General features: G+C 31.9%; 2 protein-coding genes across 2 annotated transcripts in view; one reads left to right on the forward strand and one right to left on the reverse strand.

The window, feature by feature from the left end:
• LOC147076129 (uncharacterized) overlaps window positions 1-20,554 on the forward strand; it is a 208,942-nt gene that overhangs the window by 12,751 nt on the left and 175,637 nt on the right. The gene's annotated exons all lie outside the window — the stretch shown is intronic.
• LOC147076130 (uncharacterized) lies at window positions 604-8,894 on the reverse strand. Its single transcript, XM_085941575.1, has 4 exons — window positions 8,701-8,894; window positions 7,724-7,870; window positions 3,512-3,616; window positions 604-672 (listed from the first exon to the last, which is right to left on the reverse strand). The coding sequence occupies exons 1-4, from the start codon at window positions 8,866-8,868 to the stop codon at window positions 604-606; spliced, it is 489 nt and encodes a 162-aa protein (XP_085797701.1). The 5' UTR covers window positions 8,869-8,894.

The raw sequence follows: 20,554 nt of genomic DNA on the forward strand, positions 1-20,554 counted from the left end.
TTATTTTTTCAACGCTGACTTGCATATATTATATTTCAAATAAAAACATTTTCGTTTTCAATAATCGATTTTTTGTATGAATTCATATTATATATGTAGGGCTTCTCTGATAATATTATGTTAAATAGATCAAATATTGTAATTAACTAGGTATATAATTTAAGACGATTGCTTATGTTCCCAACACTACACATATTATTATCCGATGCAGATTTCTAAGGTATGCGTAAGCGCTTGGCCGTAGTCATGGGGCGTGTACGACGCGGAATAGGCGCGGGGACGGGCACGGGTAGAGTGTCGGTAGTAGCCCGCGCGCGTCCGGTCGTGTTCAGCGTCAAATCAGGGATTGGAAACCATAAACACAGAAATATTTTTACTGGAAAACTCCTATTTGAAATGGCAAAACTTTGCAGCAAAATATAGGGCCAACTAAATCAATATGGAAAGGACTTTAACAGAAGAATTTTATAACTTATACAAGAAACTGCGGGAACAACCAGACAAGTTTTTCGAAAAAGAGTAACACGAGAAAATATTTGATTAAGTATATTCTAATTGATATAAGTTTTTTCTATTCTTTTTGAGTCATTTTTTGTGATCCGACTATCGCCTTTTGGCATCTTCAAACACTACCAATGGTGAATACACTCTGTCATCTGATACAGTTAATTCCTGTTTATTTGGTAAATTCATATTTATGAATTTAAATTCAAATTCCATTAAGTATCCTTGGTCGATTTTATAATTTGATTATATATTGTATAATATATAAGTTAAAGTTTAAAAAAGACTTTTCGGTTCATATGGTGTGAATGTAGGTGTAGAATGTACGCTTCATAACTTTGAACCCCGGCTCTAGGATGGAAATGATGTACTTACCTACTGAATATATTCTAAAAATATTTTATTTTTATTATGTTTATATTTTTTTTATTAAGGAAAACAAACAGTTACATAGATTACAAATATGTATAAAATAGACTAGAAAAGGATATTGCAACAAACAAAGTTTCCATATAAATTATAATAATCATAGTTAATCATATTATAATTTAAATACAGAGAAATGAGATAAAGAGATAAATGAGAAAGAATATTGAATAATTATAGACAATTTTTTTTAAATACCTACCTTTATAAATATAAGTAAGATAAGTATACAATATTATATGTGCGTTAAGAATTATTGAAATTTAAAGATATTATTTTTACATAATATAATATTATCTATTTATTTATTAAGTACTACATTTATTATATGAATACAAGTGAATATCATTTGATATAATTTTATGCGACGTAATAAGGCAAAGAAGCGTATCAGTGTAGTAAAAAGTGCAAAGTTATAAAACGTATACCTACTTTATATCACTTCGCACTATCCATGCTTTGTGAAAATAATACCACAAAATACACCAGACGCGCGCGGTAAGCTCATGATTTTTTGAGACACCCGCTACTCGCTCGTTTCCCGCGTCGGCGCCCGTCCATTTAGTGCGGATACCTCTATGCGCGCAGTATGGGAAGAGCCCGCCGCATGTACGATATTGTACTTCATCTTGACGCGCCAAAACAACACGCGCGAAAACCCGTACCCGCGCATTGTCTGCGGACACGTCGAAACATGTTCATACGTTTGAGTTTCCCGCACCGCCGCCGCGCCACGCCCGTCAAACCACCACGGACAAGCACTAAGCCTTAAAGATAACACTAACAAATGCTCGACCGAATCTACAAAATTGATGGGTTCTGAATTATAATTATATGTATTACATATATTATAGTATAATGACAATTCTAACTAACAAAAAACTAATAATGAATTCATTTTTGCCGATTCTTTACGTATGTATATAACAAGGTATCCATGGAAGTAAGCCGAACCGAATGGTTTATGACGGTCTCACCTTACGCCGAAACCGTTTATTGCCGTAATAAAACTTGTCGAGTGTTCACCCACTTATCTGCGGATTTGTATATACGGGTGCCACCCTGTTCCATTATGCTCCATTCAAATAACGGTGTTTGTACATGCGCGTCTATTTGAAACAAGTATTCCTTATATTAAAACAGAAAAATATTTTTTCTCTATGGTCAGTTTTTGATGTCTATGGGCACTTAACTGTCAAATAAATGACAATTTCTCACATTTTGCCGCTAGATATCCCTAGTGGTCCATATATTTTGAACTCGCTATTACATTTACTTTCATATTATTTCTTTTATTTTTCGATTAATACTACATTATGGCCGGATAATCCGAATGCCGAATAAACGTTATTGAATAAATAATCATTACAATATAAACAAATGAAAGTAAATGGTTATCGTGATAGTATACCTACATACCATATAATTATTATGCATACATCGATTCCAGCATAATCATGTGAATTGAGTTGTTCAAAATATTATATTAGGTACTTGTATTTATTTGATTTCATGAATCTGCGTCTGATGTGTATTTACTAACGAGACTCTTAAATTTGAAAGCGTCGCCGCTTTTACGAAATTTGCGGCATTGTAGATTAGCTTTATCTACGAAAGCAAAGTTTAGTACCTATAAATAAAGCATTCATGATTGAATAAAATAAAGCACCAATTATAGAATCAATTGTAATATAGATAGTACCATTAGACAATAATCAAAATAATACACTGAATCATAATGAAATACGGAAGAAAACAAGTACCTATGACAATTATCAACAAACGCGGGCTGTCAGTTGCGATCTGTCAAAAATGGACTGTGCCGAATTTAGCAATCGGTTCGCTAAACTTATGGTAGAGGGGCATTAGGTGTTCGGGTTCGGCGAGATGCTTATGTACTACATTTGGATGAACGCAATTATACGGGCGTATTATATAGCTGGCGTAAAATCGCATTCAAAAATTTTGGATGAACACCCAATTATACGGAATCTGACTACATGTATTCACTTGACCTTATGGGGATTCAAGATAAAACACCAGTCTCCTATCTATTTTTCTCAAACAATAGTAATCGGGGCTTAGAGGCGAAGGTAGGAGGTAGGCTATTAACATCCGACATAAAAATAGTGCACATTAAACTTCATAAACGTCATACGTAATTATTTTCATTGAAATAAATAAGACTACAGTTTACAGATGACGAAATTATTACATACATTTTAACGTTTCCGGAAGTAACCATAATATACTTCGTTCGAAAAGGAAAAAAAATATCATATATAAAATGTATTCACATTCCCCGAATCCGTAGTTCAGTCAATTAATGAAACAGTATACTCCTTATAATAACAAAGTGCACGTGACATATTGACAATTATTACATAAACTTTCACGTTTGTGGAAGTAACCATATCATCTACATTTATGTCCTAACATCTCGTATGAAAAGAAAAAAATTAACCTTATTATTCACTTGCTCCGATATGTGATTTCAAAGTTGAAAAAAACCTCTGACAAAACTTCTCCATATCAGTACGTACATACATTGTTCAAGTTTCATAGAATATTGTGTACCTACCTGATTTACTGGTGTGCATTCCGAATAAGAGCAAACGGGTTTTGGAACCTCATAAATGCTTTGGCTTATTGTGCCTTCAACATACTCCTCTTTGAAATTAACTCCCTGAAAATTAATATCAGATTGATTAGTGAACTTCTGAAACTACATTTTAAAATAAAACAAACCGGTTATTTGATAAGGATGCACCCTACTATCGGTTTTGGAAAATCTGGTAGGAGATTGTTCTATAACGGACATCATGTGCGGGATTTTATTTCGCCTGCAGCCACCGCATGAAGCATGAGTAAGGTGAAAGTACTGCATGTTGTAAAGAAAGGGTGACAACTGAGAGGTAAGTACGTCGTGTGCATGGGATTCGGAATGGCCAAAACTATTGCAGTTAAAACCATAGCAAACATAATGTTCGTAGGACTGAGTCATTGATCGGTGATCAAGCAGTTCGTTTTGTTATTATTAATAAAACATCGGTTCTCATTTATTCACGTTGTAAAATCAAGACAGATGGTAAATCAATGGGATATACTATGGTTAGACTTGAGCAGTTATAGTTTGTTATCTGATCACTTTAGCAAGTGGTAATGCATTGTCTTCCCCCACCTCATTTTAACACCCCTCCACTGCTATGACTACTCTACGCAGTGTGCTATTAGAGAAGTAAACCTAATAAATATTGATCTAGTAGTTTTTAAATTGTTGCAGAACAGACAAGATAACTATAAAAACCATCAAGTATATAAAAAGCAAATATGTACATCGAAATCATCAACACTTAATTATTGTATTAGGTATTAGTATTGGGCCCACGATGGCCGAGCGGCTTAAGTGTCGGCCTATAATATCGTGGGTCCAGGTACGAATCCTGGGTCTGGCAAATATTAGTTTTTTTTATTTGTAGTCTCAGAGTATGGACCTTATAGGTTGAGCACGTGGCAACATCCGTTTCTCGTAAAAAAATCTGTTAATACAAACCACTACTTTTGGCGGTACAATATCATCCTATTAAGGCGAATTCTTTGCCTCAATTTACGATCAAATGTGACTTCAACGCCATCTAAAGGCATCTACAGGCATCTACCATGAATTTCTAAAAATGTGTTACTAAAAACTTTCGTCGATCGCAACCAGATGGCAATAAAATATAAAATAAAATATTGTGTGTCGCCACATATTAAAAATCATAAGCTTGATAAAAATGCATTTAAATTTATTATATATTTACTTACCTATGTAAAAATATTTACAATTAATATTTTCTCCATAAAATATTTACAATTTTATTTGATTTGATTTAAAGTGTTTATGATTTTTACATTTTGTTTACCGTAGTTTTTTTTACAGTGGCAATACAAGGGTATCCTGTCCAGTCAATGAACCAGATTTTTTTACGTTGTCAATACGAATTAATATAAATATTTTTCTACAGTAAAATTCATTTATAGTAGTAAATGAACATTTAAGTACAAATGTTTATAAGATTGAGTTTAATCTTGTACAATTGACAATTACATCGAATTTCTACTAGAGGTGGAATAAAAGAATGATATGAAATGAATAGCAAAACAAATGCCATTCGAATTATTATTAAACAAAATAAGGTATATACAGTTGTACTTGGTTATTACTAGGAAGGTTGGACCGGCTGAATGTGCTCGTTATAAGCGGTACTCGTTATATCAGAGAATAGGTATTTTTATTGTCGGCGAAAACAACGTAAACGTAATCTGTCCCCGGCGGCATCCTGTCCGATCGGATTTTATTGCTTAGGGTCGAAATGTCTTTAAACGATCAACACATTACCAGTATTTTAGCTCGGTATATCCGATAAGTATCTCGTTATAACAGTGAATAAAAATGTACGGAGAAAATCATATACCAAATGTCAACGACTGTTTCCTCATTACATCCGAGATCTCGCTATGTCCGAGATTGTAATAACCGAGTTCGACTGTAGTTATAATTATGACAATGTCGATATTATATAGACATCCCAATTCATTTCGTTTCAACCATGTCCGATCCTAATGGGTTCATATGGGCCTCCACAGAGTGGACGATTTGTATTAACTAACTAACTATATCTGAGATAAGAATAAAGTAAGACACGCAACGAATTGAATAAAAAAGAAGTTGGAGGTAAGAAAAAACGTAAATAAACATGCGAACAAATCTTGATAAGCAAACCCAAGGACAAAATAAGTGACAAATTAAAAAAAAAATTGTAAAACGTAAGAAAAAAATTTAGAATTTGAAGTAAGTTCACCACTGATTACATAATATTCTAAGAAAAAGACAGAACGTTATTTCTTTGAAATAATCTAATGTCGATTTTAAAGAACAGTGCAAGATACAATAAAAAATAGTTTTATTTATTTTACCTATAAATGTGTAAGTGAAATGGATTTGGAGATATAAAAAGAAACCTTATTGGCCCAGTGGTTTCTAGGTGTGGACTTTTGTAATTCCCTGAAGATCTCGAATAAATAATTAAAAATTATCAACACCTATACCATATTCCTAGGTATCTACTATGATTGAAAAGTAGATCTTAATTTTTTGTATTTATGATTGCTTCATAAAAAAACAATATTTACGACTTTATGATGTAGCAGATAAATGAGCAACTAAATAGTGATCCAAATATTATGAAAAGTTCAACTATCAAAGCATCACGGCATAAAATTAGTAATACCACGGTTATACACAATTTATTGTACCTACCTATTGTTATAATTTTCTTAGTTCATTTAATCGTTTTTAATTTAATTTATTTTCAAATTCACCTCTTATGTGTTCATTCACTGAATTGTTTCCCCTATATTTTATGGAGACTAATAATAACTTCTATTTTCTACATACTAAATTATCAACCTCCACTTTTTGACAGGACGGCATACAGTTATATAGGCACGTAGATAATAATTTTAAGGCCAACAAATAATCCAGTATATCGGCTATTTTCAAAATGTGTTTGCCGCTGTATCCAGGATAAACATATAGAACAAAAGTTAGTGAAGTGGAAGTTTGTCGAGGCTGTTTTGATCGGGTTAATTTGTCTTTGAATAATATTGTGACTAGAAATTTTAACAATTCTTATTATTTTTAACATTGTATATTGTTCATAATTTTCGCGACTACCACGTGAATAGACGATTTTTTTTTACTTATAACATTTTAAACACTTAACATAAATATGGATAAATTGTACAGTTACTAGACAATGATTAAATTTGATGTGTGTCAGAAGTATCTTAGGCATTTTCGCTCGTATGCTTTCTTTATATTATTATGAAACTATATTTATTTTAAAATCGCTTTATAAAAGGTAGGTACGTCAAAACAGTAATAAATATCTGAAATAATTACACAACACTATTTCAGAAAGTGGAGGTTGATATATGTAGTCCATTGACATATGCTCCAATATCGCAAACAAAAATTATTGACAGCAGAATTAACACAGTTTTTGTCTTCGTACCTGGCGAACCTTTATTTTCAATGTATGTGTGTGTGTATGTATTTTTTAATCTATGCAAGTGCTGTTTCAAAAATAGTTCGATTTATTTCCGCGTTAGCAGCATATGTCGATAAAGTCTTGTCAAATATTCATTTTATTTACAATCGATTCGTTAATATACAAAAATACAAGATTAAATTTAAATAACTAGCCTAAAAATTATTAAATAATATTTTTAATAGAAACGCTAAGCGTTTTTTGCGATAAATTAAGTCTGAACCGAGATGTTTCGATTTTAATTGCATGCTTTCTAACCTCTAAATCGATGTTTTTTAAATTTGAAAAAAAATATATAAGGATATAATAAATTCCAATTAACGTTTAGCGTTTCCCTAGGTAATAGATTTACGTACATTTTTATCGTAATTTTGATAATAAATCTTATGTCATTCATTCTTACCACCCGATAGAAATGTACCGAATTTGACACGTATTTTTGGTATATAGAACTCCACGATACATCTTAATTTTTTATTTTATTTTTCTCATTACTTTTGAATATATATTTACCGATTAATAAACTTTTCTAGCTATTTTTCGATAACAACTTTACCTAGAGACATCACCTTAAGATCGGACAAGAAAGAAATTAGTATTCGAAGATTTTGTCGTCACTGGCATTACTGATTTTTTATGAATTCGAGTGTTGTCAGTTCCATCTCTAACACGATCAGTATTTAAATTATAGTACCTACCCGATGAACTCGCTCTGAATAAGAACAACCCTGTTGCTGATCTTCATAATTGAATGGAGATTTTACGTCTTCAATAAACTCAGTCTTGATGTCAATTATCGGAGTTTCTGACTTCAATGTTATTATTTTCGGGTCTGAAACAATATTCTGAAAACAAAATATTGTGTTATAAATCATATTTTTAAGAAGACCGATAATACGTGTGTAGCTCGACCACATACTTGAAGGGTCTCAGCTCGTACACTCTGCAATGTGGATATGGTGTCTGTCGTTATCTACCTACTAAACAAAATAAACAATCAAACAATAGGTACTAATCTACGAGAACATTTTAAATGTTAATGTCAATTATTATTCATAACTAGTAGGTACCTATAAATTAGTTTGAAATAAAACAAATTAATAATATTAATATAATTGGAGGAAACTTGTCGATAGGTACTCAATTATGTCGACCAATCAATGGCTATTAACCTTTTGAATAAGAATACTCAATGTCCATTCAAAAATAAATGATCCGGTGTTTATTTTGTCGTTTGTGTTATTGTTATTACTGTTTGTGACAACGTACCTACCCAAGGAAATCAAACGAATCCAGTTTCAAATCGTCGCCGCCAATAATAAAGCTTTTATTATCATTTGTTGCTCGATCGAGTTCAGTAATGTATTTTGTTTTAGTTTCTTTTATTGGAGTCCCATGTAAATAAATGCCCTGTTTGTGGGCAAAGATATCAAAAACAATGACAATGATAGGTGTGGTATCAATTGTTAAGAAAACTCATAGTTATAAGTACAGGGATAGTGTTAGCAGCAAAGTTAACTGGGTTTATAAGGGTCAAGTAGGCCGCTCGGAACTGTGTCGCATTTGCACGCAGTTTTCATTACACAAAATAGATACACTGTTTATTACGTCTGACGACACACATCTTTAAACAACCAATAGTACGACATAAAACAATCCGTTATGAAAAACTAACCTCAAAAGTGTATCCGGCCTCGTCGGTGTCCTCTTGCTTTATGTAGGTAAGCAGCTGGCTGTTTGGATCATGATTCACAGGTACCTCAAACCATTGCTTCCCTTCTGCGACAGGTTCGGAGTCTTCTCGTTCGCGTTTAATATCCATTTTATGCATGCGATCGGTCATCAAGTTAAGTTGATCGTGGAACACAAAACGTAGCCGGCGAGACTTGACGTAAGCATTTCACCATAGACAAAAAGAGTTAACCGTGTTGCCACTTTCGCAATATTATAAAATTAAATACAAAACTAAACTTCCTTTACGAAATACAAAACTAAAACTGTACGAAACAAATCCAATTAAACCATAGACAATATACATACAAATTATTGTATGAGACCGGAAATGGTTTGAGATTTGACGTTTGGTTCAGTGTATCATTGAAAATCAAACCGTTCTCGGATCATCAGAAATGGTTTGACATGAAACTTCAAACCAATTCGGACGATTCATAGACTAAGACGATCTGTCAAAAGGGAAATCATTAAAAAGTATACATAACCTGAAAACGATATCGATCTAATATTTTCTACAAATATTTCGTTTGTTATTTTCTCGGCATTTGACTTTTAATATAATATTTTTTAGGATTAAGGAAAATCGACATGCCTAAAAACAGCATTCTCTGGCATGTGTAAGATCATCGTGTTATGTTAATATTAATATTTTAGATTTAGTACTTTGTATTTTTGGTTTTCAATACAATGGATTTATTTCAATGTATCCCATTATTTTTTGAATGGTCGTTGGAAGATTCGTCTGATGATGATTTTTTCATGCTGGAAGACTTTCAGCCCATTGTCAATAAGAAAAATGAAAATTATTGCGAAGATACTGTTGCAGAGTACACGGACAGGCAGTTCATGATGCATTTTCGCGTTTCTAGAAATGTGCATGCAGATCTCACGGAGCGATTTCAAAATTCTTCTTATTTTCCAACCCAAAACAGAGGCGGCAATGATAGAATCAGCGCCACTAACCATTTACTCATATTCCTTTGGTTTGCTGGACATCAAACTGCGTCATTTCGAGATGTGGCTGATAGATTTAATATCACTATCGGTTCTCTCTCCAGAGTCATCAAAGGAGTGACTGTGCTTATTAGTAATTGAGCGTAGTTATGCACAAAGCAGCCGAGCCACACAAACCTCAAACAGAGATAGAAGCACTTTTATGTAAATTGTGTTTCTTTAAATCAGCAAAGCCTCTGTATACTGTGTATACTTTTTGAATGATAGATATTATATATGATTTTGTATAACTTTTGAAGAGATAAAAGTATTTATAATCTATGATATTTTGGTGTTTTAGTAGTCCAGGTGTTTTGAGTAAAATAATTTTTTTTAGAATAGACATTCTGCAGAATGCAGCCATCTCTTATTTTTGTAAGAAAAGTATTTATTTTTGATTATTTTCTTTAAAAATAGCCTTCTAAGTTACTAAATTATTATTGGAATTTCAAAATTATGAAAATAATTCGAAAAACTTGTAAATTATACATCAATATTTAGCTGCCTGGCACTGTTTTTTATATGAAAAATCTGTATATTATATTATATATAATAAAGTGAAAAACATATAATGTAATTGAGAAAATAATGTTTATTAATTGAATGTAGAAAAACACACCTTACAATCACGATTTCAAAAATTTACTTAAGTACATAATATTACCATTCGGCTGCTTCTTGCAGAACGAATATTGCATATTTTTAGAACGCATTTATATGTCATTTTTGTATGACAGCAGCTTGGTTGCTTTATGCAAATCGAAAATGTCATATTCTGCGATTGGCAAAATCTTTAAAACGCATTTATATGAGATGTTTGTATGGCAGCAGCTTGGCTGATTTGTGCAGAACGTAAAACAAACGTGTGAGATTATGGAAATCACAATAACCCATTTTTTTCAAAATTGTGGCTTGGCTGCTTTGTGCATAACTACGCTCAATTTATCCCCAGAAATAATACAATGGCCAACGAATTCTGAGAAAGCAGTTATAGATATGGCTTTTAGGGAGAACGGGTTTCCGGGAGTCATCGGTGTCATTGATGGTAGTCATATAAAAATTGATAAGCCAGGAGACGATCCATTGTCATACATCAATAGGAAATCATATTATTCAATGCAGGTAAGACAAGATATTTTTCTATGATATTTCTTTGTTTTAGATATATTTGTGTTTTAAAATAATAAAAAAGACTCGCCTTAGATTAAAGAATAAATAATCTAGTAGAATAAATTTAATCATAGCACTGGTTCAAAGAATGTTATTTAATAAATTTTCCAAGTACCTAGCTGAAAATCACAAATCTCATTCGTGCCATACTTGTTTGCGGGATTTTATTGCTTTCTGTATGACTAACTATCCTTTATTTTAGTTGCAGGCTGTGTGTGATGATAATCTCAAATTTCGAAATATCTATGTTGGATATCCAGGCTCAGTGCATGATAGTCGAGTATATCGAAATTCTTCACTGTATAGACAACTACCAAGTAAATGTAACGACAAATATATACTTGGTGATAGTGGATATCCCTGCCTCAGGAATTTGCTGACACCTTATAAAGCCAGGGAAGTACTAAATCAAACTCAAATTAATTATAATACCAAACTCAGTAAAAGTAGAATCAAAATTGAGCACGCATTTGGTCTACTGAAACAAAAATTTAGACAACTCTACCACTTAAAACATTGTTTTAATTACTCACTTTATTCGAGCATGTTGTGTTTTACACAATATGTCTTTAAATGACCAGTTTGAGTGGGATATTGATTCACCTACTGGAAATAGTGTTGAAGCAGGTTCATCCTATCTATCCCGCAATAATAGTACAACTGGTGCAGATAGACGAAATGAGATAGCTCAACTTCTTGCATCCAGAAACTTTCCATAAAATTTTTAATGCTTTTAGTATATGTATAGGCAGAGTTCAATATTTCAGTTAAGTACCTACCTATCATGTTTTTATCTGTAACTTGTTTCTATGGTATCTATTTGTTGTTCGCCGGTAGTAGGTATATTTTGTTACTTCATCAAAATATAGATTTTGTGGGAGCAAAAAGTATCAACTGAATGGAGTCCTACCTGGTATTCTCAAAGTACCTCTTACCTAGTGTAATTTGTCTTTAATATTTTGTTTAATGGTTAGATATAGGTTATTAGTTTTAGTTAGTCTAGTTTTTTTTAATTTTATTTAGGTACCTACCTATTCTTTATTAGTTACTATATTTGTTTCCACACTTCACTTTAAATATGTTTTCTATTTTGTTTAATGGTTAGATATAGGTTAGTAGTTATATTGACATACATTGTATATACTTATTTTTGCTTAGGTTAGCAATAGTTTCAACATAATAAGTATAACAAAAGTATTACTTCTTCTTCTTCGGCCATATCCATCCCTTAGTTGGAGCATATAGACACCACGAGGCGCGCCCAAGAATCCCTGTCGCTTGCCAGTTTTCTTGCATCGTTCCAGGTCAAACCAGCATCCCGTAGCCCCCCACCATACATACTCTATAGATAGTATTTAGCGGCCTTCTAGGACGCCGGAATCCAGTTGACTTGAAGAACAGGCAAGCCATGTTGAAATTCTCTTCTGGCATCCGCAGCACGTGGCTGAGCCAGGTCCAATGTCGCCTCATCACTCTCAGTGCGATGAGAGGCTGCTTGGTGCGTTATACCTCCTCGTTGCTCCTACAGTCATACCAGTATCCATCGCAATCATCTGTTTTCGAAGCTCAGTCAACTTTATACTGAGCTTCGAAAAATATGTAGAAGGCTTCTTTTTCTGTGTACATATATATTACTTATATTGACCATAATGAAGAGACTTTTAAATATAAAACGCTGTGGAATATCGTTACCTTACTTTGAAAAGGTTCTAACTGACATTTTGGCCTAAAATGACTTTTTGGTATGAAAAGGTTCCATTAGCCCAGGGGTAGCAAACCGCGGCTCGCGAGCCACATGCGGCTCTTTGGGTATTGGCGTGCGGCTCTTTGCCAATTTCCCAATTAACATTTTTTACAAAAAGGTATAATCGTTGTCGTTTTAAATCCGCCCATTGCAAAAGTCGACAAATTAATTTTTTAACAATATAAATAGCATTTAGAGAAGCCAAATAACCGATGAGAATTTGGAATCACGCCTAAAATTGAAAACTACAAGTTACATACCAAACATACAGACACTCTCCAAAGAAATGTCATTGTTAACATTAGTTTTAAGGAATGCGTGAAAAATGTATGTAACTCATTTTCTGTAAAAAATATATTTATAATTTCAACAATAAAAAAACTTATATTTGCGTTAGCTTTATTCGCAAAATCTCCTTCACTTGATAAATAAACAATAACATTCACTGAAATAATTCATATTTAAAAAAATATATGTATGGCTCTCGAAAAAAAAATTAACCGTTGTGATACTCATATTTGGCTCTTATGGTCCAAGAGTTTGCCGACCCCTGCATTAGCCATATTCTATCATATACATTCATTTCAGAGACATCTATTGTCAAATATGGGAATTAGCAGTATTCCGGAGTTCTATCTACACGTTTTTTTTCATAAATATATTTTACAAGGGTCTAAAATACTATGGAACTATTTAGTATTGACTTACAATAAAAACACACACAGCATATTTTATTTGAAAAGGTTGTATCGTCCGGTTGAACTTTCTTCACTCTATGATTAGTATGTGTTTGACAGTTCTCTATCGATGGTCATAGTTGAAAGTCGTTTTATGTTCGTTCAATCAATCAAGAGTTTATTATAAATCTGTTGTATAATAACTACGTACCTACTTATCATAAGTAATAAGAGTTGTAATAAGTAATAATAATATTGTGGAACAATTCTGTGTATTCTGCCACTACAAAAAATACGAATAAAAGAGACTATGGAATTTTCAAATGGACTAGTTTCATTGCCATGCTCTTATGAATCAAATAGTAATAATGGTTCTAATGATTGCATCCTCGACATTACACCGGATAATAAAAACAGGTGCGTAAATTAAATGAACATATATATATAATTCATTACTCTTAAAGTCTAAATTAATGAGATACTTAAATGAAACATAACCTCTAAACATTGTTTTCGAAATTGTGCTCGCAAACGTCATGTTTTGTTTCTAGAGTAAGTACTAGTAGGTACTATTTATTGTTCATAAAAATCGATGCGGCCTTGTAGTCCAGTGCATAAGATGCTGGATATTCATCTGGAGGTTCCGGGTTCGATTCCCGATGAGGTCACAATATATTTATGTAATTTTCTCAAAGCCTGGATGTTTGTATTTGTTTCTATTCTATTACTAACTACTGTTTCATTACACTACATTGGGCCTCATGGTCTGTTTAGTGTTAAAAAAAATACAATATGATATGTATATAAGTATATATTTTCTAAAAATTTTGAATCTTATGTTAATTAAGCTATTACTTCCATTACATATTAAGTATTTCTTCACTGAACTACATTTTACCAGTAAAGTTAAGATGAATTTGACAACATTATTTTATATTTGTTTTAGATTCGATGTAACTAATAATGATACACTACATCCAGAGGCCTTGTCTCCAGACACTCCAATTATTATAATCGAAGAAATCATCATACTGCCATCAGGTTCTTCTGAATTGCCGTTGATCTCAGATACTGATCGTATTCAAACTACATCACCTATACCCGGACAAATAGATGCTGAAGAAAACATGACTCCGAAAAAGAAATGCCGTAAGCAAGTGGCTAATTCCAGTAAATGGCACTGCAATGTTGCAAAAAAAAATAAAAAACCGTTAAAAACTGCATTAAATCGTGTTTATTTAAATGTAGTAAAAATATTACAGCCGAAGAAAGAACACAATTATTCAATTCGTTTTACTCATTAAATGCTAATGAGAAAAAACACTTCTATTTGAACACAACGAAACGAACATTAACGAAACGTGTTAGTAGAGATGACTCTGGAGAAAAATCTCGTCGACAATATTCATTTGAATATTTTTTCATAGTTAAGACAGAGCAAATCAGAGTCTGTAAATCATTTTATTTAAGCATGCTTTCAATATCTCAAAAGCCAATTTATACCGTTCATCTTCAAAAAAGCTTGTCAAATACTCCGAAACTTGATGGAAGGGGTTTATCGGATAAAAGTATCCATAAACTACCAGAGGAACAAAAAATAAAAGTTCGTGTACATATAAACTCCTACCCTCGTGTAGAATCACACTATTGCCGAGCGACAATGATTAAAAAATACCTGGAGTCAAATCTAAATATAACAAAGATGTACGAGATGTACAAAAGCCTCGCTATCACTGACAATTTTAATCCAGTTAAGGAGTCTATGTATCGAAAAATGTTTCTCACAGAGTTTAATTTAGATTTTCATAAAAGAAAATCTGATCGTTGCGATCTCTGCGAGAAATTCGATGTAGCCAAGAAACAATCTCTTGTGACGGAAGAGTTGCAATTGTCCTACGACCATCATATAACTGTGAAAAATGCCATGAGAAGTGAACGAAAACGAGATAAAGAAGGAAATGTTCCAGTACTTTGTTTTGACTTGCAAAATGTCATTACTTGTCCCCGAGCAGAAATAAGTTCCTTCTTTCATAGAAGAAAACTGAACGTATACAATTTGACTGCGCATCTCTCAACAACCAAAACGGTATATTGTGCCGTGTGGTCTGAAGGAACTTCTGGCAGGGCAGGTAATGATATTGCAAGTGCATTTACGAAAATACTGGAACGCGTTTGTGAAGAAAATGTCATTACAGATCTAATTACCTGGAGCGATTCTTGTGTGCCTCAAAATCGCAATTCTATCATTGCAAATGCAGTCATAAATTTTCTTATAGAACACACAGAGGTAAAAGCGTGGAGATGAAATACTCTGTTCCGGGGCATTCTTGCATACAGGAGGTAGATTCAGCCCATAGTGCCATTGAAAAAGCTTTAAGTAAAACAGAAATATTCTCCCCGGTGTCTTTACTTAAAGTTTTGAAAACCATAAATAAAAAATAGCCTTACCGGGTGATACAAATGCTTTCAAATGATTTCAAAGAGTTCTCCACAAGTGCGAAATTATTTAATTATAAACAAATACCATTTTAAAAATAGCAAATATAAAGTTCACTCAATGCCTTCCTGAAATTGAATACAAGCTCTCTCACAAAGATACAGAGAGTGTAAATATAGTTAATATTAAACGATTAGAAAAGCCTCGTCAAGTTAAGTTACCACCAACCTCACCAGCAGTGATCAGGACGAAAGTTGTGACCAAAAAAACAGATATATCTGATGAGAAAATATCAGATATAAAAGCTATGTTTCCTTTCATGCCGTTAGTTGATAGAAGTTATTATTGTGCTTTATTAAAAATTTATCCTTAAAATACTGAGTTTTTTAAATGGATTATTTCATTATTATGTATAAATTTAAATTGTTAAAATATAATGTATATAACAATTAATAGTGTAATTTTATTTTATTACTGAATTAAGATTAAATAATCATTTGTATCTGAAAGGTGTTCTAAGGTTAAAAAAAATGGAAAATGATACTATATTATTATAATACCATAACTCTGTTTGTTAGAATATATTGATTTTTTTTAATAACCGTATTTTTTATGAAAAATAAATAATTGTTTAATAATACCATCTAAATAAATCTTTTATTAACTATATTTACATAAAGAAACATCTCAAAAATGAGAATAGTTTGTTTGACAAAGTTCATATAGCCAATAGAACCTTTTCAAACAAATTATTGTTGTCAATTCAGTACGACAAGGTTCTAATTACAATTATAGGTACTAGTTATTTCCTAATATACTGCTTTGAATTATAAGAAATTATTCTTAAAACAAGTAAAATATCTATAAACATATTGAAAAATCATTAAAAGCACCTTTTTTCTTTTTATATTCAAAATATGACCATTCGAAATTTCAAACGCTCATAGCTCAAAACATGGTCAAGTGCAAATAGAACCTTTTCAAAGTAAGGTAACGATATGCCTCCTGGGGAAACCACAAAGTAAAAAAAAAACTCACCATAGCACTATACCTCCAGGGTGGTGTGGAAATCAGTACCTACATAATATTTGTTTCGGTGTTGTAAGTGCCTATTATTTAACGAATATAATATCATATAAAAATAATTCACTGGAATACAGCCACACAATTCAGGTTCAAAATCCCACAAAGCCGGGTGTGATTTCAGCCACTGGCATAGTGCCATATACGCTAAAAACTGCTGGAGAAGGGACTTGTGGAATTAAGAAGAAAAGGAATATGCTATAAATATAAATAAAACAATATCTATCAGAAATGGTCGAGGAAGATGCAATGATAGACTTAGCCACGCCTTACAGGTACTTACCCACTGGCTGATCTGGAAAGATATAGAAGATTCGCGTTGTATCTCAGGATACCATTGTGATATAACAATAAAACTAGACTGCTCTTTTAAAATTACATATTACTTAATTGAAATAAAATCATAATATGTTAAAACTTGTTTTTTTTTACAATTTTCCATAAGTACCATTCCGTAGGTTACCATCCGGCACCACCAGATTTTCTAGTGCTAGTTTACTGAGATTACATCATGATGTTGGGCATAAATTCTAATTCTGAGACTAGTTTTCATAAATTCTAAAACTTATTCAATTAGTTTTAATTTCAAATCTTGCCAATACAGTTCAATCAAATTTTAAAATAAAGAGAATTAATGATGGAAAGTATATTTTCATGGTAATGCTTAAAAAAGAAAATGTAGAATGTTTTTAATATTTTTATTAGATTAAAAATGGGCATTGGAATTTTAATTACAATAATGGAAAAGGTCACATAAGTATTTAACAAATCAACTTAACTATCACAAAAACTATAGCACAGATCAAAATTAAACTTGATGTTAATGGAAATATTATTTTTAAATATAAAATAGCAAAGGAACATTATGTGACACATTACTGTGTCGGACAAATACAACCATACATAGGAAATATAAAAAATCAGTTGGTAAAGCCGCGTTCACACGGTCCAAGTACACTTGGACCGAGTGCCATCCAAGCGCATTCGTATGAGACAGCTTTATACTAATTATTCTTATCCAAGCTACTCGGGCCGCGTCCTACTCATCCAAGTTAGCTTGGATAGGAGTAATTTGTATAAAGCTGTCTCATACGAGTGCGCTTGGATGGCACTCGGTCCGAGTCAACGCGGCTCAAATGATCACAAGCATAAGCCCTCTTTCAGACGGGATTCCGGTGTCGAGCCACCGGCGTGGTTCGATTCCGCATTTACACATAACTAAATGGGAGCGTTCAGACGGAAGACACCCGTATCGCACTTTTTTTAAGCCACCTGTGTGGCGGAGATTCCGCATTTACACATAACTAAATGGGAGCGTTCAGACGGAAGATACTCGTGTTGACTAGAATCGCACACTTTTCCTTTGCCCGCCACAATGTCAAGCCGCTCGAACTCATTATTATTTGCAAACGCGGTTTTTATTACCTATTTTTTTTCATTGCCTCGGTCGAAACTCCGGCCATCGTAATAATAATAATAATTAATACAAAGACCGCTTTGATGCGGCGACACGTGTGCTATTATTATTATTGAAATTGAATTTATCATTGAAACATAATTAATATTAATAGGCATGTTTTTTAGCTAAATAGAAATTTCTTCAAAATAAAATGCATAAATGAAAACAGTGTTTCATACTGATCCAGATTCTGAAAAAAAAAATAATATTATTCTGTTTTCAATAAAAAAGACAATTTACAGATGGTGGTGTTAGTGAGAAAATTTCTTACGATCGATTTGATGAAATTCATTATTGACAATAGTTTATAATCAAATAGATCAGTTTGGTCGAGCATCTTCAAAATACCTACTTAAGTAGGTATGTAAAGAAATAAATACTAACAAGTTTTTCTCTCAATGTATTTACCATACTTTGTCGTGTAATTATTTTTATTGCTGAAGCCAGGTCTAATTACCTATTGTCTTTTCATTGAACTCCTCGGCGTTATTTATTTTGTAAATTTTAATTTATCATTGACGCATAATTAATATTAATAGGCATCTAAAATATCTAAAATTATGTGATTAAATTATAGGTACACAACTTTGGATATTTTATAGATAGGAAATATATTTTTTTATTATTTGGTTAGGATGGGAATAATGAAGTTTGTATTTATCGAGCGTTCATCACTACAATGTACAATACAAAATTTGTCATTGATAGGGAACCTTTTTTTTAACATACGGTAGGTGAATTTTAAACACAGCAAATTTTTCTATGATAAAATTAGGCAATCTCATAATGTATATAAATAAGTACAAATATCACCAACAAGTTAATATTAATTTAAGTAAACAATCGAAACCGACGTTCTCTATAATATTTTTTTATTCAATAATATGTACCTATATTTTTTACTGTCATTCAATTGAAAATTTACGCTAGGATAAAAGCGCTTGTATATCAAAATTATGAAATAAAATGTGGAAAAAGTAAAAAAAATAAAAACCTTTTATTTTCTAAAAGTGTTTTTTGAATGAAATATGTAGGAAGGTACCTGCCGTTGCATGTCATGAATCATGTGTCTTTCCACGTTATATATATTTAAATCAAATAATAATACCTCAATAGCGAAGGGTGGAGGTAGGCTGTTAAGATCCACTATATATAGTGCACACTAAACTTTATCATGTATTAGTATTTTTTTCATTGAAATAACACCACAATTTACAGAAGCTGTTGTTTCGTTTTTTTAATTCAATTAAACCCTGCAAAACCAAGCCATAATAGATAATAGTAAAAAAATACCTATTTATAAAATATCTAAAATTATGCAATTAAAACATACATAACTTTGAATATTTTAAAGATAGAATAATTTTTTTTTAATCTTTTATAGTTTGGTTTAGACAAGGCTGAATGAATTAAAAAAAAACAACCAACAAAATGTGTAATGATATTTATTCTTAATCCAACGAAAACAAATAAGTATGAATGAAAAGGTATGCACAATTTTGTCGTAACGCCCAAAATATACCAAAATTAGTATGGTTTGGTTTAGGCAGGGTTTAATTGATTTTAAAAATCTAACCAATAATATCTGTAAATTGTCAATAAAAACAAATACGTATGACTAAAAAAGTTTAATGTGCACTAATTATGGCGGATCTTAACAGCCTACCTTCACCCTTCGCTCCTGTAATACCTAAATACATGATTGAATAGAACGGGCGTGTGTTCTTTTAGAAATGAACGTTAGCCTGCATTTTATCTACTTAAGGTCTTATAACTAATTTAATCACGGTAAGTGGTATAGTTTGACATTTCGGATTAGTAGATATAAAATATTCTAAATCTAAATAAATTAACGTTTAGTATATTTTAGTTAGTTATAGTATTACTTTAGGTATATATTAGTTGGTATTTGTATGTATCTATATTAGTTAAAGGTACCTGCGAAAAAGCTATTAGATATAATATAATTATTATTTATAATATAAAATAAATGGTTTGTTAAAGCTGCATCGACTAAAGAACATAGTTTATTGCGGCAAGTAATTTCTTTATGATTCAACGTCGTAATAATAATACGTAATAATAATAATAGTATTGTATTCTTCGACCAACATGTGATTATTATTATATTATTATTAATTAGACGAGCGTAATGAAACCTCACCATTTAAATTAAACCGCCTAACGCAAAATTGGTTTTACCTTTCGCATTTTTGTACTGTGTTTTCGAAA

This window comes from Rhyacophila brunnea, unplaced genomic scaffold (genome assembly GCF_057557595.1).
Source record: "Rhyacophila brunnea isolate RB1 unplaced genomic scaffold, BYU_Rbru_1.0 scaffold_13, whole genome shotgun sequence".
NCBI classification, from domain to species: Eukaryota; Metazoa; Arthropoda; class Insecta; order Trichoptera; family Rhyacophilidae; genus Rhyacophila; species Rhyacophila brunnea.